Source organism: Dipodomys ordii, unplaced genomic scaffold (genome assembly GCF_000151885.1).
Source record: "Dipodomys ordii isolate 6190 unplaced genomic scaffold, Dord_2.0 Scaffold45, whole genome shotgun sequence".
In the NCBI taxonomy this organism is placed as follows: domain Eukaryota; kingdom Metazoa; phylum Chordata; class Mammalia; order Rodentia; family Heteromyidae; genus Dipodomys; species Dipodomys ordii.
Window position 1 is genome coordinate 2,115,531 of NW_012267261.1, and position 23,107 is coordinate 2,138,637.

A 23,107-nucleotide genomic window follows, 5' to 3' on the forward strand; every position below is an offset into this window, starting at 1 on the left:
TGGGTATAACATGGAGGGTAAGTTGGAGTAGTGAGGAAAGGCATGGGTGCTGAAAGGGAGAGAGAGAGCTACATAGGGTCAGAACAAGTTCTTAACAATCTACATTAAAAAGCTATACAGAAGTACATCCCAGAGCCATATCAGAAGTACAACAGGCAGTGCCAGTACAGCTCAGGCAGACTTTCCACCTACCCCAAGATGTTTTCAGTTCTATCACTAGCTTAGTCTCCTCATCATTAAATGAACAATTATTAAACTAAGAAATTGTGGACATAGAACACTTTTGAGCTGCATTACAGGGCTAGAGCAGTCTACATGTTTCCTTCACCTTGAAAAAAACAAAAAGGAGCCATAATGTTGTATATAAGAAAACTGTAAAAATTCAAGAGTCCACTTTTGCAAGAGAACGGAGAGGTGAGGAATGGTTTGACCTCAGGCAAGTCTTCCCTGTCCTTTAATTTTCTTATCTATAAAATGGGGATAATAATACGGGCCCATTATCTACCATCTGCAATTCTGAAGTTCTAGAAGCTGAAAGCCAAAAATTTGGTGCTGATTTTTGAAGTTGGTAGTTGCACTCACTTGTTGGTGAATTGCAACTGCAAACTATGAGGCCATGCAGTTGATTTTCCCATTGAGTATATTTATGAATTTTACAGAAGTGTTAATGTTTGAGTATGAAGTGTTACCCTAGTTTACTAGATGTGTTTGTGATCTGTGTTATATGAACTTTCCCCGCTTTCTCAAATCTAAACCATTCTGGATTCTGAAATTTCTGGCCTCGGGAGTTTCAGATAAGATGTTGAGGACCTATAATACTTTCCTTACAGTGTTATGTGAAAACTGACTTTCTAATAATAGAACTAAGTGAATGACAAAACTATTATTACTGGTCATTATTTAAGCTTAGAAACTTGATTTCTCATCTGTATCACTGAGCTTTCACAAGGATTAGTTCCTTGACAATACCAAAACTTATTGTTACACTTTCGTTCTTTAGTCTGTGAAATTTGACTTGTAATATATTAATTATTGTAAAATAATGCTTCTTGTAAGAAACTAAACTACTAAGAACATTTATTCTCTTCCTAGCCATCTTTACGTACTTGGAAGAATGCCTTAATTGCCTTTGGATTTTTGCTGACAGACTTATGATTTTTAGCTACTTTTCCTGAGGTTCATTTTATGAAGTTCAGGATTAAAACACATATTATGCTCTTTCTGAGTAAAACACAAATGCATATGCCCATTTCTTGGGAGTTCTCCTTAAAGTGAGTTCTTAATATTCCCTAAAACAATGTTTTTGTTAGTGAAGTCATGATTTAAAAGCAGAAGAGTAAAACTATTTGTCTACATTTCATTCAGTGTTTTCCAAATTTTATTTCTGTGGTGGTTTGTTGGCAGGCTTCCTTTACTTCAAGCTACATAAACCCCTTTTTACTTTATTTAATCCTTGGCCTGTGGGCAGGCAGGACTGATTTTGCAATGTTCTTCCTGAAGTAGGAAAGTTTTAACTGAAAATTTCCTACACTGAAAAACTTGGGAAGAAAATAAATAATTTTCATAAGTATCATATTTCAAAAGTAAGAGATAAAGCAGTCATTTTAAACAATGTGGTCTTTTTTTGTGTGTATATTGTAGGATGTTCGTCTTGTGTCGGAATTTGTTTGTTCCTCTGACTCCAGCTCTCTGGGTCTTTCCCTGACAGGATGGCTCTGCCAACTTATGCTTGAAATTGCAGTGTGTTTACCCTTTGTTTGGGTTACTAGGTGCTCCACTCTTGGCCAGAATCTACAATGGCCCAGTGGTTTCATATCAGTATCTGCGTAGAGATGCAGCAAAAGAGGCATTGACCGAGAGAGCACAGATGATAAAGTTTAATATAAATTACAACTCGAATGTAGAGAAGTGATGAGAGAAAGCAGCATAGGAGGTGTGTGTGTGTGTGTGTGTGTGTGTGTGTGATATGTTTGGTTCAAGGTCACATGCCTTGTGTATCCTATTTTGCCACTTCTGTAAACAAACAACCATAGCCAACATCTTTCTGAAGGAAGGATGGATGGAGAGAAAAAGCTTCATTTAGCTGTGAATGTTTAAAAGATCTGCACGTGGCTCCTTTAGTGCTATGACTAGCTGTGCTTGCCATTTAGGCAAAGGAATATTGAATCAAGTTACCCCTTTCAGATCTTGCATCTCTGTCACTATGATCTCAGGATAGAAATGCACTAGATGGGACAGGAGAGTCTGTCTTGTGGACCCTCACTCCTCCGTGTACCCCATCTGATAAAAGCACCTGAGCACTCTATATATGTCTTTGGAGTATTACAGAGACAAGGTTTATTATAATCCTCTAAGCATAAAACTGTCCTCATGGTTTGTTTAGCATCACTCAAAGTATGAAAGAAGTTTTGCATTTAGTTCTGGTAATCAATAAAGTTGCTTGTGGTGCTATTTTTTAAAAAAAAATCTTTCAGACCTGTTTTATTATCCTAAATAAAAGGTAAACTGGGCACTGGTGGCTCACACCTATAATCTAATTACTCAGGAGGCTGATATCTGAGTATTAATGATGTCAAAGCCAACTTAGGCAGCAAAGTCCTTGAGACTTTTATGTCCAAGCAATAAAAAAAAGCTGGAAGTACAGTTGTGACTCAAGTGGTAGAGCACCAACCTTGAGGGAAAAAGCCCTGAATTCAGGCTTTCCAATATAGCAACCAATAGTGACATAATTGTACTATCTTGAAGAAAAGTAAAATTTTATGGTATCAATTTGATTCATACAAGTACTGGATGTCATATGTTTACTCACCTATGATTAACAAGTGTAAAACATTGTAAAAATTAGAGGTATTTTCATTGTCTTGACCTGTAACAATCTCTCCCCTTGGCTCTCTCCTTCTTTCCCATTTGCCTGGGCCTTTCTCTAAGCAGTATTCCACAGAGCTGAAGAAGCTATACTGCCAAATCGCAAAGACATGCCCCATCCAGATCAAGGTGATGACCCCTCCACCCCAGGGTGCTGTTATCCGTGCCATGCCTGTCTACAAGAAAGCTGAGCATGTCACTGAGGTGGTGAAGCGGTGCCCCAACCATGAGCTGAGCCGAGAATTCAATGAGGGTAAGGACATTGGAGTGTTTAACTGGTCAATTGAGCTCCTTCAAGGTCAGGATCCTGTGAGCATTATTTTCTGATTTTCTGCCTACTCATTATCAGTTCAGTCTGCCAGTTTAGCTGATAGGGTATCCAAGAATAATGTTACATTCATATGTGGCTCTCACAGTGGTTCAAGTATTTAATTCATGTTTTAAGTTGAGAAGGCATAAGCATAATAATATGGAACTATTCTTTCCAGCCAAGAATATGAAATCCTTTAGTTTGATTACTTTACCTGGAGTAATTTTGTAAGTGTGTTTAGAGCTAAAGGAAAAGGAGAAGGGATATAAATAGAAAGAAATAATAGAAAAAATGAAAGAAGGAAGTGGGAAGAAAAAAAGAAATGAAAAATACAAATAAGAGTACATAGAAGACCTAGAACCTAGGCAGTTTAATGAAGAGCTAAGATTTAGAGAAATGTCTGGAAAGTTGCTTTTAATCTCAGATCTTGTGTTTGAGCTATGTCCAGTCCTCTAAGCCTCAGCCCCAATAACTTTGCAGAACAGGTTACTGTATGCAAGAGTGCTATTATACATCAAATTGTAGTTTCATGAAAGGTACAGAATAGAAAGTACCAGAAAATTAGACAGGAGAAAGCATGAAGAATCATCACTGAAAATTATAAATGTAAATATTGCTAGATAGGTACTGTGTATAAATATAGAGCATGTAATAGATTATAGAGACAATTAATGACAAAAGTGAACAAATATGGGCTGGGAAGGTGGCTCAGTGGTAGCGTGCTTGCCTTGAATGCATGAGGCCCCAGGTTCAATTCCTCAGTACCACATAAGCAGAAAAAAAAAAAGACAGAAGTGGCACTGTGGCTCAAGTGGTAGAGTGCTCACCTTGAGTTGAAGAGCTGAAGGACATTGCCCAGGCCCAGAGTTCAAGACCCATGACCCACAAAAAAGAAAAGAAAAGAAAAAAAAAAGTGAACAGATATTTACAAGAAAGAAATAAAGCCCCAATTCTCCTTAGCACAAGAAGGTTTTTCACTGATTTCTAGTTCCTGTCTACATGTATGCATTGTCTGTACCCTAGTGACCTGCTTTTTACTTAAAAATATACCATAAAGTCATAACCTGACTCATGGAATTTGAACCATTTGTACAACTACTTAATAATTTTTAAAAATGTTTAAAAGAATATTCCATGTAGATAGGCATCATTAGCCATTTACCTCAGTTTATGCTTCATTTTTAAATGTTTTCTCATTTATGTTACATAATAGTTATTTGGTTTTTATAAAAATAGATGATGCTTCCCATTTTCTTGTCCCCTACCTGGAACTCTTTTAGCATAGTTAACCAGAAATTATTGATACCTTTATATCTAAAGATGGAGTGCTGGGCGCTGGTGGCTCACATGAGTAATCCTAGTTACTCAGGAGGCTGAGATCTGAGGATTGTGGTTCAAAGCCAGCCCCAGCAGGAAAGTCCCTGAGACTCTTATCTCCAATTAACCACCAGAAAACCAGAAGTGGTGCTGTGGCTCAAAGTGGTAGAGTGCTAGCCTTGAGCTGAAGAGCTGAGGGACAGTACCCAGGCACAGAGTTCAAGCCCTATGATCTCTCCTCTACCTCCCCAACACCCCCACAAAAGAAATATCTAAAGATGGAAAAGGACAAAAGAATAATTAAGGCGAAAGTCCTGATTTTATACTCTTCTGCTGCTTATTTAGTATTTTGCTAAATTTGAGGGTAGCATTGCTTCTTGAATTGATATTTTTTAAATTAACTTGCTAACTCCTTCGATTTTCCAGGGAAGTTTGCAGAATGTTTTCCATGATGAAGTCAGAGGTGTGATCATGAGTTCTATAAAAATTTAAATGGTTAACCTTACACTCCAAAGCATAGATTAGGACTACTGTCTTCAATAAAGTTTTGCATTGCATTAGTTATTACTAAAAAGGTTCTGCTCTCTTCCTGTATCCTGTATGAGATCTGTTCCTTTTTTCAAAGATGCATCTTTATGTGGATTATTATATATATACTCCTTTATGTGGATTATTTCCTTGTCCACAGTATACTCTGTCTATGGAACTTCATTTGGTTTTATCCTGCGAGTAAATAAATGAACCATTTTTTCTCTTTCTGCTCTGCAGGACAGATGGCTCCTCCTAGTCATTTGATCCGAGTAGAAGGGAACAGCCACGCCCAATATGTAGAAGACCCTATCACAGGAAGGCAGAGTGTACTGGTACCTTATGAGCCACCTCAGGTAAAATAAATAAATAAGTAAAAATAAGAAATACAGAATAACTGATTGTTAGGCTTGAGATAGGATTCATTTTGGTGACTGGGATATCCCCAGTGTTTATCACTGGGTTAGTCCTTGTCATTAAATATATGAGTTGTAAACAGCTTTTCACATGCCTCCTCTTAAAATCATCTAAATGTGTTTGTATAGTGAATTAATTGGTAATATAACTCTTTGTCCTCATAACTCTGGAAATAAGATTTATACACAGCATACTTAATCCAGCTAACAGTTGAATGGGTGATGGACTGGTCTGTAAATGGGAGAGTTTACCAGACATCTCTGAGCTCAAGTTTCACCAAACAGCATGGCAAATGTGTACATCTGCTGTGGAAAGCCAAGTAGTGAGGTGGAATGTACACAGGAGTAATAAGACCCAGGTTTTGAGTAGCTGTGTGGATCTTTAGCATGTGACTTTCCCTCACTGGGCTTCCGTTGATTTACCCATAAATAACCACATCAGATGCTTTAATTCTAAGGACTTTTTAGCCATTTGTGGGAATGTATATTCAAATCAATGTCCTGTTTTATCTACATAGGGAAAATATCCACTATCCTTGAGGTGATGTTGCTATTTTTAGAAACTTTGTTTAGCTCTCCATTTTCAGTGCTCTTGAGCAAGGCAATAGAGTTTATTTGAACTGGATGATGTAGTTCAGCCTACTAAAGAACAGGGTCAAAGATCTAAGCTCTGGTTAAGGCTATCTCAAGTTTTCCAGAAGGCAAGGCAAAGGGATCCACAGTGGAATTTCAGAGTGTGTCATGAGAACATCCCATTAGAAGTGGAGGTCTCTCAACAGAGGAAAGAACTAAGAGGGCAGAACCTCAACTCAAACCATCACTAACACAGTGTTCTCTTCTGTACTCAGGTTGGCACGGAATTTACCACTGTCCTGTATAATTTCATGTGCAACAGCAGCTGTGTCGGAGGGATGAACCGTCGTCCAATTTTAATCATCGTTACTCTGGAAACCAGAGAGTAAGTGTTCAGTGGAGAGCTCACTGCCAATAATCACAAACACAGGGCACAAGAACTGGTGTCTCTCCTATCCTTATCTCTAACTTTGCATGGCACAAGAGAAAACTGCCCTTAATTCTGTTCTTTGTGCTTTAAATCCTTGCTGTAAACACTTACATAAAAGATCTAAGAAGTGGAGACAGAAAAGGGTGGGTAAAAGTAGACAAAGAAAAAAAAAGCAAGCAAGAAAACCTGGAAAGGTGTAAAAGTCTCTTCATACCTGAATTCTTGACATTTGACTGGAATTGTTTCTGATCAGACAGTGTTTGTTTTCATGTGGCCCCAAGGCATTTAGCAGTTTCTTTGAGTGAGTCTGGGCTGCCTAAGGGGATTTTATTGGAGACATCCCCTGGCTTAACTCAAGTTTCCTTCAAAATATGTAGCTAAATACAGCTGCTCAGCTAATGGCTTGGAGATTCTTTGCAGAACAAATGGAATGTTGTACCAATATTGCTTGTGGCAGAGAAGTGCTTTTGTGTGCTGCCAGGTTTTGAAGGTCCTTACTCAGGGCAGCCATGCTGAAAGGGTGTTGGTAATGGCCTACAGCAGCAACAATAAAAGTGGGAAAACTCTGAAGGGCCTTCAAAAATCCTGTGATTTTAATCTTTTCCTTCCCCGATTCTCTCATTCTTTAGTGGGCAAGTCCTGGGCCGCCGTTGCTTTGAGGCCCGGATCTGCGCTTGTCCTGGAAGAGACAGGAAGGCGGATGAAGACAGCATCCGCAAGCAGCAAGTTTCAGACAGTACAAAGAATGGTGATGGTACGAAGCGCCGTAAGTAGATGTAGTGACCAAATAGGGCCGGGGTGAGTCTTCTCCAGAGAGCGAGGGCTACAGAAACTAAATAGGAGATACCACTGGCTCCAGGAGGAGAATGCTGCGCTTAGCAGGTTGACTAGTAGCTGACTAGGTTGAATGGTAAGCATTAAAGGAGGCACTGTGGCGAATTCCAGGTGTGACCCCAGCTTTACAAAGCCAATAGGCATTGCTTAGGATTTCTTTTTAGTGCGTGGCTACTCAGAACATGAGTTCTACACCAGTAGCATGAGCATCATTGGCTCAATTTTTGTAGCAGGATCGTCTTTGTACCGTGGATCCTGAATGGGTGTGATTTCTAATTTAGGAAAAAATGGAATTTGAGGAACCTCTTCCTGCCTTTTATTTTTATCATTACCAACCCAGTCTCTATAGCATACACTTTCCTCTATAAGAGAGGAATGATCTAGAAAATAAAATAAAAAATTCAAAGCTACCATTTGCATTCTACCATTGGAGCCATACCCCAAACCTTTTCATTTTAGTTGGATTTTTTTTTTTTCAAATAAAGTCTAGCACTTTGGTCCAGGCTAGCCTCAGACTGTATTGCTCCTACCTCTGTTTCCCAAGTAAGTGGAATTGTAGATGTGAACAGCGACACTAAGCTTGTTTAAAAGACAGAGTCTTACAGCTAGGTGCTGATCACTGCAATCCTAGATATGTAGATACTCAGATGACTGAGACCTGGAGGATTATAGTTTGAAGCCAGTCTTGGCAGAAAAGTCCTCAAGACTGTGTCTCCAATTAAACAAAAATTACTAGAGGCATGGCTCAAATGCAAAAGAGCCAGCTTCGCATGAAAAAAGAATGAAGCCCTGGGTTAAGTTCCTTCACTACCAGAGGTGGGAGGAGGCATTGGAATAATAGTTTTGCTAAACCTTGCCCAGGCTGGCCTGAACTGCAATCCTCCTATTTCTACCTCCCAAATAAATAGCTGAGATTATAGGCATGTACTTATAATCCACAACTGCATTTTCTTCCTTTTCTTAAAAGTTCTTCAGAGACACAAGCATGACACAAGTTTTCCTGCAGCATTACTAAAACAAAAGGACATTTCTCAGAACCCTAAATTTTCTTCTTATTGCTTCCAACCTTTCCTATAATGCTCATATTAAATTTAATGAAAAAGCAGTTATCATCAATTAAATGGATGCTTGGGACTAGAATTCTGTATCTCATAAGCCTTGCTGCTGCTGAGTCTGTTTAGAATATGTTATTAAATATTAATGTTTAATAGCCCAATTTGTGTAATATGTACTCTTGCTTCAGACACATTCCCAGAGTGAAAGTTGAATTAATTTTCTCTACTAGCTTTTCGTCAGAACACACATGGCATCCAGATGACATCTATCAAGAAACGAAGATCCCCAGATGATGAGCTTCTATACTTACCAGTGAGTATCCTTTGTACGTTCATCATTGCTTCACTTAACCTCCTATGAATGAGCTTTCCCTAAGAAGAAACATGCAGTTATCTACAGCAATAGGAAAGAAACAATTGCAGTCAGTTAAAGCTGTAACAACAAAGGAACTATATGAGATATCTGAGAACCAAAAGCAATTTAGGTCTCACAATCCTGTAAAAAGTAAGTCCCAGGTCAGAGCGCCACCTGTTCAGTTCTGGTGAGGGCCCACTTTCAGAGGCACACGACTGTCTTTGCCTTGTATCTAAATTTTAGGGATTGAAAGCCCAAGTGTTTTCTAGCATTTCTTTCTGAAAGATGTAAATCCTATTCTAGAAGGATCCTCTTTCATGACCTATACAACCTGCAAAAAGTCCTGTTTCTGAATATCACCTTGTTGATTGGGATTTAAGATTTCAAAATATGAAGACAGAAATATACATTCAATTTATGATGATGGAAAGGAACAGTAAAACTAAGTATAGAAAAGACAACTTTTTTCCTTAAAAAAAGAATCATGCAGTTATTCTTTTGTCCACAGCTAGTTTTAGTTCTTCTACTCACTTTTGTACCCAATCAAGACTAGCCCTGCTAGTAGAACATTTTTACACACATATTTAAAATTAATTTGCTCATTTATTTGTGAATAATGAGATTATCCTACATGTCATGACCATCCTAAGTTTGTCACAAATTGTTTAATAACTTACCAATTTTAGAGAGTTCTATGCTTTCTGTTTGTACTTTATTTCTACTGGGATATTTTATTATGGGGGTATAGTATTATAACTTGATACAAGTAGACAGTGTTGCATAATCATCAACCCCAGGTAAGGAACACTTCAGCCACCTTAGTCATAAATCATTTCTGTGAGTTGGGAATTTTGTTTTCTTTTAGGCTAAACAAGGCAGAATCATCATTCATATGTGAATAGTGAGAGGAATATAATGTAAGACTTACTATGTAAGGATATCACTTATACCTACAATGACAGTTATTGCCTCTCTGGGTCACTAATAAGGACATTATTATTAGATTATGGTTGCAGTTTATTGAATCCTTATTTCCTGAGGTCATTACCATTGAGAGTGGCAAAATTTGGGTGACCATTTTAGCCCTAATGCCATCTAAACTGAATGGAGACACTGGTAGGCAGGCCTAGGGAAAATGACTGGGCTACCTCTCTACGTGGACTGGACCTAAAGCAACTCAACAGTGTTGAGCGTGCCACGCCCCCTCCTCTCCTTCCTTGGACCCTGGCCTTTAGGGAAATAAGTTGCCTGTCTACCTGTCAGTCAGATATCCAATCAGCTCATTTCTCAGTTTCTTGTTTTTCAGGGCACATGTGAGGAACTGACTTGTGACCTCTAAGTAAAACATTATTATTCCGATATCCTCATACTCTGAAAGACTAGTATATGTTGTTGAATGATAAAATGGGATGAGAGATATGTGAAATTTTAGCCAGATTTCAGTGCTGATGAAGGAATTACTTGTAACGAGTTACATATTAAGATTAGTGAAAACTGGATGAGAAGGGGAAACAAAGGAGGAGGCTACAATGCTTGATAAGAAATGTACTCATTATCTTGCCCATGTAATTGTAACCCCTCTGTACAGTATTTTCACTGTAAATAAATAAATAAATGTAAAATTAAAAAAAAAGATTAGTGAAAACTTAGGCCAACAAAGTAAAAGGTGGGGGTGGGAACCTGTAAGTTTTTAGTATGCTCTTGTTGAGTGACAGAGAACCTGGACTCATACAAATTAGCGACAGGGGGACCCAATTCTTACCATCAAAGAACTTGTTTGCTTTTGGCTAAGGACACAGAGCCTTATAATATCATGAAATCAATGCCTCACTAGAGCAAAGCACTCACACCAGAAGGAATAATGTTAGAAACCAAAAGATCTCAGAGAAGGGAGTCCAGGTCTGGGATGAGTGGAGTAACATTCCTTTCTAAGGCTTGTTCACCTAACACAAGAAAAAGTAAGTCAACATTTTTTTTTTGTTTCTGGCAGTTTTTTGTCTCTTGTGCTTAGGGCAGGGATTGAGTAAGGTCGGTAAAGGTGTCTGGAGTCCAAAATTGAAATGTGTACTCCCTCCCAGGGCCTACCTAATTTCCTGAATACTGCTTGCCCCATTTCAAGCCTGGCCCTTATCTTTTCTTTTGAAAGCTTCCAGGAGACTCTCTTTAAAAGCAAGCATGTTTGAAGACTTTTATTTTCATACTGAAAACTTTTGTCCTTTCAGAAATAGTTACACTTGATGGTCCTTTTTCATTGTAGTTATGTCTTACACAGTTGCATAAGGAATGAGTCATTGCTCCTGGGATAAACATAGGATTAGGTTCCTGTGAGTCTCCCATTCCCATATTTCTCCCACCAATCACTGTATCACTCTGTAACCTATTTTTCTTTAAAAAGACACCTACACTATCTCCTGTTGATTCATTTAACACTGAAGTTACAGCCAACAACTCTTAGATGAAGATGAGCTAATAAAAGTTTTTTCCATAAGGCACAGCATGGCCATAGGGACATGAATGGGTACTTGAGCATTATATTTGGGATCTATTTTAAACAACAAAATCTCTCACCAAACAATGTGGTACTAGAAGACTGTGAAAACTACACATATTCACAGCTAAGTATTGAAACAAGAAAGCAGAACACCTCTCCCCTCACCCTGAACTGAGAACATGTTTAGGTGACTCAACTGTTCATTGTAGTTCACATCTGTTAAATGACTGCGGAAGTGTCAGGAATGTTGATCTTCATCTCACAAATATGTGTGTGCAAGCAGGCCAGTTTACAAAGGCAGAATTTATGAATGCTGAGGACTGACTGACTGACTGACTTTCACCAGTTCTGAGTTCTTCCTTCTGCTCTCTTGCCTAGGTGAGAGGCCGTGAGACTTATGAGATGCTGTTGAAGATCAAAGAATCCCTGGAGCTCATGCAGTATCTTCCTCAGCACACAATTGAAACCTACAGGCAGCAGCAACAGCAGCAGCACCAGCACTTACTTCAGAAACAGTGAGTGTCATTGTGTCATTTCAGAAGGCATGAACAGGGTGATTTCTTATTTGTATAAGCAAGAGGGTGGTTGATGGGCAGTGGAGAAGTGGCTGTTACTAGACAGTAGTTCACTATAGATTCAGCAGGAGTGCTGCTTACTATTCTATATATAGAGAATTTCACCTGTACTATAAAATGGATTCAAAGACTCGCACTAACATTTACTAACAGCCAATTCTAATAATAACGTGTATATTTAGAAACAGAAACCTTTCCCTCATTTGGATACACTGTCATGTACATCTCCTGGAATGTATATAATCTACTTTGGGACACTACTATAGACTGGGGAAAGAAGGTTTTACTGCATTAGGACTTGCTTGCTTTATTGAAAAGAATTCTTCATGTTATTAGTGTATGTATATTATGTTTGAAGCAGGTCTTTGATATGTAGCTCAGTCTGGCCTGGTTTGTTGAAAAGTATTCTGCAACCTATGGAATAGTCATTGAGAACATGTCTGAAGGCAGAAGGTCAAAGTCATATTGTCTTGCCAAGTCTTAATATCCTAACTCTGGATTGTCTTGGAGCAATACATTTTTATATACATTGGAGAGATTTTGCAACCATATTAACATATGCATATAACATATTTGCATATTGAGTTTATCCTTTGCTCTTGGATCTCTGATGATGTTAATTGTTTTATGACTAACAAGAGAGAATAGCTCTTATGAAAGGATGAGAGATTGGCCAATGAGGGCTTTGTTTATACTTACCTTTAGTGGTTAAGAATCACCACTGTTAGTCTAATTAGGACGCTGTATGTGTGCTAAAAGTTTTGCTGACTACTGTAAAAACTTAGCACAGAATAAATCAGCTACTGATTGACAATACCAAGTTTTGAACTCGGGCCTTGCACTTGCTAAGCAGACACGCTTTCATTTGATCCATACCCCAGTCCTTTATTTTTTTTAAACTTATTTCAGTTAGTGTTTCATGTTTTTGATAGGGATTGACTTGAGTCCACAATCCTCTTACTTATGTATTTGCATAGCTGTGGTTATAAATGCATACTGTCCTGTGTGGCATATTTGTTGATCTAGGTTCCCCCTAACTTTTCACCTAGTCTGGCCTTGATCTGCAATTCTCTTCATCTCTTCCTCCCAAGTAGCTGGGATGACAAATTTGAGCCACAGTGTAGGCTAGCATTTAACATTTAAGCAGAAAGAAATGAAGTAACAAACTATCTTGCCTGAGCAGAGATGATACTTTGCAAAAGAAAGGCAAATGGACAATAAATAAAGGTTCTGTTCTGCTGTTATTGGCTATTATTGGGAGGTAGTTATAGAAACTGTAATGAAATGGATCTTTGTTCAAAAATTTTAAGACAAGACAAATGTGATTGAGGAGGCTGGGATGTGTCTGCCTTAGTCAGGGTTCATTTCTACATACCTGTGAAGGTACTGCACATGAGCAGCAGAGGAATGATTAATAAGCATGCTCTCTTCAAAAGACGGTAAGCTATTTGAACATTTAAGACCCTTAAAAGCTGGAAGGAATTTCACCATTTGCTTTTAGCATGGAAGTTTGGCAATTTAGAGATAAATGGTTTTGTACATAAAGCTGATCAAAATGTTTCATTGTGTGAGTCCTTGAGGACATAGAGTATTGCAGAAGAGAATCAGAACTCTTAGTTGCTGACAGGATTTCTATAGCCAATCAGATGGATTCTTTGGAGTATTCGATGGAAAAGTATGTTAATATATTCAAGTACAAAATTGACTTAGTTCTTATAAAAATTATACAAGGAAGATCAAAGCAACAGAGACCTGGAGCAGCACTGACAGACCTAAAGCGGCTAAGAGTTTTCCCTGAGGAGAGTTATTGCATGTCATGGAACTAGGCAACACTCCCAGATTAACTTTGGTTCACTGTGGAAAAGCTCAACTCAGCCAAAATGACTCCAGGAGAATTGCACAGTAGCATATTGTGCTGAATTAGTTTTGTCATTCTGTTTCTGATCTTTTCCAGTTGGCAGTAAAGAGTCTGACTATGTAGCACAGGGGTTGGTAAATACTATTTTTCTGTAAAACAGAGGCAATAAATGTTTTAGACTTTTTCATTCAGATAATCTCAGTTATGTGGTGTAAATGAAAAGTAACAGTAGATTACATTGTAAAAAATGATGAAAGGGGCTGTTACAATCAGACTTTATTTATGGACACTGACACTTGAATATTATATCATGTTCACATGTCATGAAATGTTCTCCTTTGAATAGCCCTTCCCAATTAAAAAAATTTAAATCCATGTTGATTTATGGATGGGATTTGAGCCATGCCACTAAACACAAGATTCTTTGTAGATAAATAAATGGCTCTTCTCTCTTTGCTTAATGTACAGCTTTTGTTTGGTCCATGCCCTCAGAAGCTAATATGTAGATTCTGAGATAGAGAGTTATTAAAAGAAGAGAAATCCTGAAGTGAGATTTTAAGTGACATGCTGCTAACAAAAATCACAACTGCCTTTAACAGAAATTTTTCTATCTTAGGGATTGAGGCAGTCTTATCCAGATACAAAATATAGTTGATGACATAATTCCCTTGTTTATTATTGCAGTATTTGACTTTCTACAATAATTGACTTTCTGAGAGAGCTGGGAAAGATGGAATGCTTACCTTCCCTTAATTTACAATTTAGTGGCCAATTCTAAACACATAAAACTCTTAGAATTGTTAGAATGCTCTAGAATTTATTCTTAGTATTGTATAAGTGAAGACAATTGAAAATAACTAATATAAATTACTCTAGAATCTGAGAGTACAATCTGGGAGAAATAACAAACATCATTCATTGGGCATATGCTATTGATGCTTGTTCACGGAGTATACAGGGAACTATATAGCCTAATGTCCTCATAAATTAGCCAGTATTTGTTGTCTAATTGGCTTGCATTACTCTAAAAGAATTTTCATGTATCTATATTTTGTAAAAAAAAAAACTACTCTAGCAGAGAAGAAAATTATTCTAAAAATTCTGCTTGTGATACAAACCAAAAGATTTTTAGGAATATATTTTCAATCCTTTATATAGATGGGCAGAGATAAATAGTGAGGAATTAGCTTCATAGTTCTCTAGAAACTAAAAAAATCCTATGCATGTTTTGTGTTTACATCTCACAATTGTGATAACTCGTGCATGGAAATCTAACAGAGTGAAAAATCATTGCAGAGTATAGATATTTAGTCTAATTACACCTTTGCAATATTATATATACACATGAATCTCCAAACATTGACATGCAGCTATATACATTCCCCCATCGTTCTGTTCATCAACTAAGCTTTTTCCCCCAATTAAAAAAATGTATGCAGATCTCTCAGAAAAGCAAGAATGACTAGATAAAGAAAAAATATAAATGGAATTTCTTGGTCATGATTGGAAAAGGGTAAATCAATGTAGGAAACACCTAATAGCCTATGATTGCCCTTCCAAAATATATCACCAATTGTAGGATGGTAAGAAATCAGTTGTATAGTTTTTCACAGTAGAGGGAAAATTGGTGAGAAAGAATATACTTTCTATATGGCAACAGTTAAGTATTTCTAGTTTAATCACTTCTGTTAGATTCCCAACATGTTGGTTTTTCTCAGCTTGCTGTGCATTTGTGCATGCTTTTTCTTTTTAAGTTTCTTCACAATTACCTTCATGAACGTAGACTTTATGGAAGACAAATTTCATGCTGAATTGCTATAAATTAAATCATTATAGTATTTTCATTAACATGCCCACATTGGTTAAAAACATAGGCTGCTATGTTTGTAGAAGCCAGAATCAAATAAGAGGATATTTTAGACCCATTTTTTACTCTAAATTCCTATCTTTCTATTTTCAAGGAATAGTGGCTCTTAATACAGCTCTACTGAAGTTAGTTGGTAACTATTTAGCAGTCTTTGACTTTTATGTTTCAACCTGTACTATTTCAATTTTTTATTTAAAATTTTTAGTGTAGCTTACCCTCCTTCTTGGCTTCCATTCTGTTTTCAAACAACATGACTTAGTTACACTCTGATGTAGTGCAGTTTCTTTCTTGCTACCAGAAAATTTTCTTAGTATCTTTACAGGTTCACACCTGTGAGCCTACTTATTCAGAAGGCTGAGATCTGAGAATCTCAATTTGAAGCCAGCCCAGGCAGAAAAGTCTGTGAAATTCATCTCTAGTAAATTATCATATAAAGTCTAATTAGAGCTGTGGCTCAAGTGTTTGGGTACAAAAGCTCTCAGACAGTGCCCAGGCCCTGAATTCAAGCCTCCAGGACCAGTACAAGAAAGGGAAAAAAGAACTCTTGGCTATGATTATCTTCAAGAAAGCTGTTATTTGTTCCTCAGCTTCATTTAGCTAAGGAACAAGCAAGAAGTATTTTCAACATTATTAATACAGGACACAGAAGAAAACACAAATATCCAAACTATCTAAATTGATAATGCTATTATGTCTAAATTGAAGGAGATGTTCTCCACATTTCCAGAATATTTGAACATGCCAGCTCTGCAGATTAAAAATAACAATAGTAGCAGCAGTAGTAGTGATAATAATAATAATAAAAGCATTGACAATTTCATTGGATTCCAGCCTAGAGTTGTCATAAAAATTCGCATGTTTTTTCATAGCTTAAACCATGTAATTTTTGAATCTCCCATATCTGTTATGACATTTTCAAGACTGAGATTTATTATCCCTAAATTGGCATAAAGAAAAACTCTAAACTCAAATTCAATTATTTCTCTATATTCGCATAACTCATCACTGATCTGATATTGGTTCTAGGTCTTAAAGTTTGAATGCTTGTGATCTATCAATATACTGGGACCATAGCTAGAGCATTAGTTTGATCTGTGCATATTGCTAATCCTTGCTACAAGAAAAAGGCCCCAATGTTAGTACCTGAAAAAGTTAAGAAAGTTTTTTTTTTTGTTTTTTAGTTGGGAATAATGTATTTTCCTTCTAATATGTATTCTGGAGTATTTTGTTAAGAACCTACAAATTCTTGCTGGTTTATTGAATTGCAAAACAAGTAAACACGGCTTGTTCCTTGAAAGGAATAAACAAATACACAATTCAAAAAGCCAGTCTGGGAAACAGTTCCCAAATAGTTCTTAGGGTTGCACAACCTTTAGCCAAATAACAGGGCTTGTTCCTGACATAGTTATGGTATAATTGATTTCTTAATTATGCAAAAGTTGCTTTTATGAGTTTGATATATGCATTTATAGGCCAAGTTTGTGACTGCAGGGATTAAGATATTTATCCACCTCAATCTGGGCACATACAAAATGCTCATTAATAGTTCTTTACAAATACATGATGACACAGCCCCCATACTGATAAGATCATATTTCTTCATACTTCATATTTTGACTAAACAAAAGAGTAATGAGGTATAATAATTGGACAGATGACATTTTTCACAAGATGGAGGTTTATTCTTGTTTCTGCATTCCTTTTTTTTTCAATTAATTGAGTCTAGAAAACCTTTTGCCAAACCCTGTGCTAGGCATCTCCACTTACCTTGTCTCCATAATCCCCAAATGATTCACCTTAGTGAACTTATTTAGACAGACAGACAGACAGACAGACAGACAGATAGACCAGAGCCATAACTTGATCTCAGAAGGGATCAGGAGAAGTAAAATTAAAACAAAACAAAACAAATTTCCTCCAGTGATTCTGGTTAACTACTACTGCCTTATCCCACTTCTTTTTCTTCTGGTTCTTGAGAAGATTTCTATCATAAAAGAGGATAAAAAGGAAGGAACGAAAATAGTTTCTTGGGCATTTGTTTCTCTCTACACTATGATCATGAAGGTGTGAGGAATATGTTTCTATATTCATTTGATGTGAATATATGGAGCCCTAAGCCTTCATCTTCTCTTTTCTCTGGTTCCTCTCTGCAGTCTCCTTTCAGCCTGCTTCAGGAATGAGCTTGTGGAGCCCCGGAGAGAAACTCCGAAACAATCTGACATCTTCTTTAGACATTCCAACCCCCCAAACCAGTCAGTGTACCCATAGAACCCCATTTCTGTATTTGAGTGTGTGAGGTCATTATGTTTCCGTGTGTGTGTGTGTGTGTGTGTGTGTGTGTGTGTGTGAGTGTGTTTATACCCAGCTCTCATAAATAGAACTTGAAGACATTTTGGCTCAGAGACCCAACTGCTCAAAGGCACACAGCCACTAGTGAGAAAGAATCTTTTGAAGGGACTCAAAACTTTACAAGAAAGTATGCTTGCTGCAGATTTTGTACCCTTAGATCCAGCATTGGTTGGACAGGAACCACTGTTGTGTATGTTTGTGAGCTTTTTGTTGTTTCCTGGGAGGGAGGGGATCAGGTGGGGAAAGGGTATTACAATGTTTATAAGACTCCTCTTCTGTTGCTTTCTGTTGTATTTCTAAAACTCATAATGAAGCTTTTGAGCAGGTCTCAAACTTAAGATGTCTTTTTTTGAAAAGGAGAAAAAACAAGTTAATGTCTATTAATTGTTATAAATTGTAGTTGACTGAGAATCAGTCAGACTCTTTAGATGCTGGTCATGCAGTAATACTGCAAGTAGTGAAAACTAAGATGTCAAATGTACTGCTGGGCAGAGTGGTATTTACTATAACTAGCTAGTATTTGGGGGGCATTCTTTTCTTCTTTTACAGAACCTGCATTATTAGAATCCTCTCTTCATATATAGGTAGAAGTTAATTAATGCTGTCAAATCCTATCTCTGCTACCAAATATTAATGTCTGATATAGCAGTCTTATTTACATATGAAACCTTAGAGTTCTGTGCCCAAAACTGTTGTGTAGATCCCAAAGCAGGGAAACTAATTTTGTGGTGTAAATAGAAAGATAAAGCCAACCCACTAGTAATTCCCTACATACTAATTTACCATTGTTAAAGACCCCCAAAGTAGTTCAAAGTTCTCTCACCAAATCTATGGTTCATTTGTTTAATTGGAGCTCTAGGCCATCTCTTTTGCCTAACATAAAACCAGCCAGATTATGATACTGTTTAGTACATTTATCCTGGAGAATTAGGTTGTAATTAAGTGACTTCTAAGCAGACACATGGTAATATCAATTCCCCTGGACTAGAAATTATAGATAGAAAAAATAAATGACTTTTGTTTTCCTTTTTATTTCTAACCCAAAGAGTTTACAGAATCTCTGTTTCTTTCCATTTTAAAAACACTTTATAATAATAATGTAAAGGCTTAAAAATCCTGCCTCTCCCCCATCTTCCCACACCAGATCACCAGCACTTCATTCTCTGTCACCAGGACAATGATTTCTTGTTATTGAGGCTGTTGTTTTATGGATGTGTGATTTTAATTTTCAATAAACTTTTGCATCTTGGTTTATCTCAAAGTTTTGGTTTCTGTTTCTCTTGCTTTTATTTCCCCTTAAATACAAGAATATGTCTATACAAGTGCTTGAAGTATTGTATTGATTTAAGAACAGGAGCAATAGAACATTCAGTTTGGGTTCTGTTTACATTTCTTCTGTTACTAGTTGTTGCTTTTGTTTGGGAGACTTTGTATCAAGGTCATCAATATGAAAAATGAATTACAATGTCTAAACTAACTTAAAATACCATTTTGTTGCATCCCAAAACACCAAAGTGGTATTGATGTCACTGAACAACCCCCAAATTGTATCTTAAATTGTGAAATCTACTAAAACAAATTTAAATTAAATCTATATTTAGTAAATACTTTGGTAGAAATTGCTTGGCCAGAAATCTCTAGTGGGGATGTGGAGAGAATTCTTGCCATGTACACACACACACGCATACACACACATAATATATATACATATATGTACATACATATGTTCCTTGCTATATATATGCACACACATATACATGTGTATGTATGTATGTATAAACATATACATGATATTTAAGTATGGCTACATGCCTATATAATATATCATACATACCCACACTATATTTTGACTGATTATTAAAACTTCAAAAGAAATTGTTCTAAATGAAATAACTTCAGTATTGTATTTAGATAAGCAATAAAAACTTTATATTTGATGAAAAAATATTAGTAAAATGAGATGGTCTTATTACATTTGCCAAGGGTTTTTGGTTGGATAAACCAATTCATAAATATTTCAAATAATTGGTAAATTTAGTTTAGTTGTTTTTTTTTGTTGTTGTTCATGGGGCTTGAACTCTGGGCTTGGGCACTATCCCCACGCTCTTCAGCTCAAGTTGAGCACTCTACCGCTTGAGCCACGGTGCCACTTCCTGTTTTCTAGTGGTTTATTGGAGATAAGAGTCTCATGGACTCGGGCTGGCTTTGAACCATGATTCTCAGATCTCAGCCTACTGAGTAGATAGGATTATAGGCGTGAGCCACCAGTGCTCAGCTAAGTTTAGTTTTTAACATTAACTCTTGCTTTCAAGGTTTTTATTTTCTTTCAGCAGATTCTTATATAACTTTTTGATGTGTTTATAGTAAATTTTGTATAAATACACACATTTAAAATAATAGAATATTTTAAAACTTCGTTGACCTACCAGAGAGTCAGTGATGACCTTGAGTCTTTGGACTCAATATTACTCAGCTGGAAAGGTCACAAATAAGACAGCACTGGGAAATATTTAGAAGAGTTTCAATTCTTTCCTCATATTTTATGTGTCTTCATTACCCCCTTTTATGATCTTCCTAATAGCAGGGTAATTCTGCTCTCCCCTTGCTAATCCTTTACCTTCTCAAATTCTGCATTCCAAAATGGTTTGATGAAGTCAAATTTTCCAAGCATCTTTCCAAATTCTATTAGACTGTTGCCTTTTAAACTAGCAATGGAACATTTAACTCAAATGAATCTAGCAGAATTCTAGGCCTCTTTGGCAAATTAAAAGGATAATTGTGCCTTATTAGAACACATACCTTACCACATGAATCTCATCACATAGATAGTAGAGCTGGAATCAGGAAATCTGATTTCTAAACCTGATGATCTGAAATCCACCTAGCTCTAAAAGTCTGATTTTTTTTTTACTCTTAGCAATCTATAGAGTCAATAACTGGCATTACATATATTTTTCTTTCAAAATTAAAGATATAGAATATATGCCTTTCTATATCTTAGTTAGACTGAAAGCCACAAAAATTCTAGTAACACTTCATAGGGAGGAATAAAACTGGCCTTTACATTGGCTATGGACTTAGGCAACTAATAAACTGTATGCATAAAGATGATCAGATCCTTCATTTCATTTGATGGGAACTTGATACTAAACCAACTACTCTGGTCTCCTTCCTTGTATTGTATCTAAAAATTACATCATGGATGTGTTCACAATTTCAGATCTTTTCTGATTTTATTCTCAATTTTTTTTCTTCATTTGGCCAAATTAAGAATCCACATCCATGTCTCCCTATATTCCTCAATTGTTTACCTTCCATTCCTTTGACCATTTTCATCTTCTTTAACATAGAGTACATAGTTTCAAGCCTACTTTCCTCAAATTAAGTGAATTATGATAACAAATAATAAAGGAACTAATAAAACAATAAAAAATGTATGGCCTCAAGAGGAAGGAAGTTGTAATAGGATGCAGAAGGTGTTACTTTGCTTTCTTTTTTTTTTTAACTACAACTCAGGGTGCAGAGAAAGTGAGAAATAAACTTTTATTTTCCTGTGGTCATTAAAAATTCAGATTACTCTTTCCATAAACTCTTGAATATATTCAATGGATTTAGGAGAAGTAGAAAGGCAGGTGTAGATCTCTAAATCTTTATGGAGAGGTTCAACTTACACTAAGAATACTAGTTACAAGGCATCTTGGGTACTTTGTAACGGGCAATGATTTAAAGAAACAGCCCCTAGCAATGCACCTCTTTGCTGCCTTGCCCTGTGCTTTCCTTTTATACTGCAATAAGGATTTCATCAGTTAATCAGAATGTGCTGACTCTCCACCAGCCTCCTACATGTGGAAGGAGTGGATTCTGAAATACTTAGTAGGAGCTAGAATGATACCCTTTACTCTATTCCTTGCTTGCTTCTTGCCTAATTTATCTCCTATGTTTCTCTCACCACTTAACCCATTTCTTCAATTCTATAAGCTTTTGCCTGTCATCACTTTATTTCTGAGTAGGTATCACAGGACAAAACTTTAAAAAATGCTTGGGTTGGGTGTTAGGAGACCTGCTTCTATCATCAGCCCATCTGCCTCAGGCACCATGTTTTACATACAAACTCATATTTACTCATCTTCATAATAGTGGTAATTTCTGCATTTCCCTGACTGGCAGGACCACTATTCCATGGTAAAAATCTCACAATCACTCAGAACAGAAATGAAAGAGAGCTAAGTAATATGAAATACTTTTTAATCAGGAAGTTTTATTACATGAACACATATTTATATACATTTGGATGTATGAATGTAGTTGGGGAAGGCTAAAGAAAAAAATGGATATACATCTCCATTAAAAGTACTGATTATAAAATGCAATGGATTTATTAGATTGTTCCTTTTACATGGTCATGCTAATTCATGAAAGCAAATAACTGTTGTTCACATGAACTCTTGGCTCTGCAGTAGTTTGGAATGGAAGATTCCATGATTCCACTAATTTATATATATATAGTTATAGTTATAGTTATTGTAAAGATACTTTACAGAGGGGTTACAGTTACATGAGTAAGGTAATGAGTACATTTCCTATTGAGCATTGTTACACCCTCCTTTGTTTTTTTGTTTTCCCCCTACCATCCCTTCCCTTCCCACCTACCAACCTCCTCCCTCCCCTCCGCACCCCCCCTACAAAGTTCATTATCAACATAGTGTCTTGTACATCTCATTGTTACAATGGGTCCACCTGTATCCTTGTTTCAGCATTTTGCTATTTCCCTTCCCCTCCCCAAATTAGAAAAATGTATATACAAGATACAGGACACCAGAATCAAATACAGTGACATCAGGGGTTGTACCATGGGGGAAGAACATACAAAGAAACAAAAAAATCATGTAGTACATTATAGGTACATTACAAAGAACAGCAACAAAGATAAAACCTCTTGTGTCCCTATTTTGGGGTTCATTTCATTTAGCATCAGGTTATATGGTCATACATACATCGCTTTTGACCTCTTCTGCTTGTCCTAGACATATACTAGTTATTGCAGATAAAAGAAACCATGGGACCTATGTTTCTTTAAGTATGGCTTGCTCCACTTAATATAATTTTTTCCAAGTCTTTCCATTTCCTAACAAATGGGAAGGTGTCATTCTTTCTGATGGAGTCATAGAATGCCATATATATATATATATATATATATGTATATGTATATATATATATGTATATATATGCACATGAACACACACACATACACACACACACACACACACACACACACACACACACA

General features: G+C 36.6%; 1 protein-coding gene across 13 annotated transcripts in view; it reads left to right on the plus strand.

Moving 5' to 3' along the window:
- Positions 1-23,107, plus strand: part of Tp63 (tumor protein p63) — a 211,459-nt gene that overhangs the window by 177,721 nt on the left and 10,631 nt on the right. For 6 of the 13 annotated variants that reach the window (XM_013019339.1, XM_013019343.1, XM_013019340.1 and 3 more), the window contains 6 exons: positions 2,932-3,118; positions 5,261-5,376; positions 6,285-6,394; positions 7,069-7,205; positions 8,559-8,641; positions 11,553-11,689. In XM_013019339.1, the coding sequence (XP_012874793.1) occupies positions 2,932-3,118; positions 5,261-5,376; positions 6,285-6,394; positions 7,069-7,205; positions 8,559-8,641; positions 11,553-11,689 (770 nt within the window). Of the gene's footprint in view, positions 1-2,931; positions 3,119-5,260; positions 5,377-6,284; positions 6,395-7,068; positions 7,206-8,558; positions 8,642-11,552; positions 11,690-17,627; positions 19,086-23,107 lie in introns of those variants that run through there. The other 7 variants (XM_013019345.1, XM_013019349.1, XM_013019344.1 and 4 more) reach the window with 6 other exon arrangements.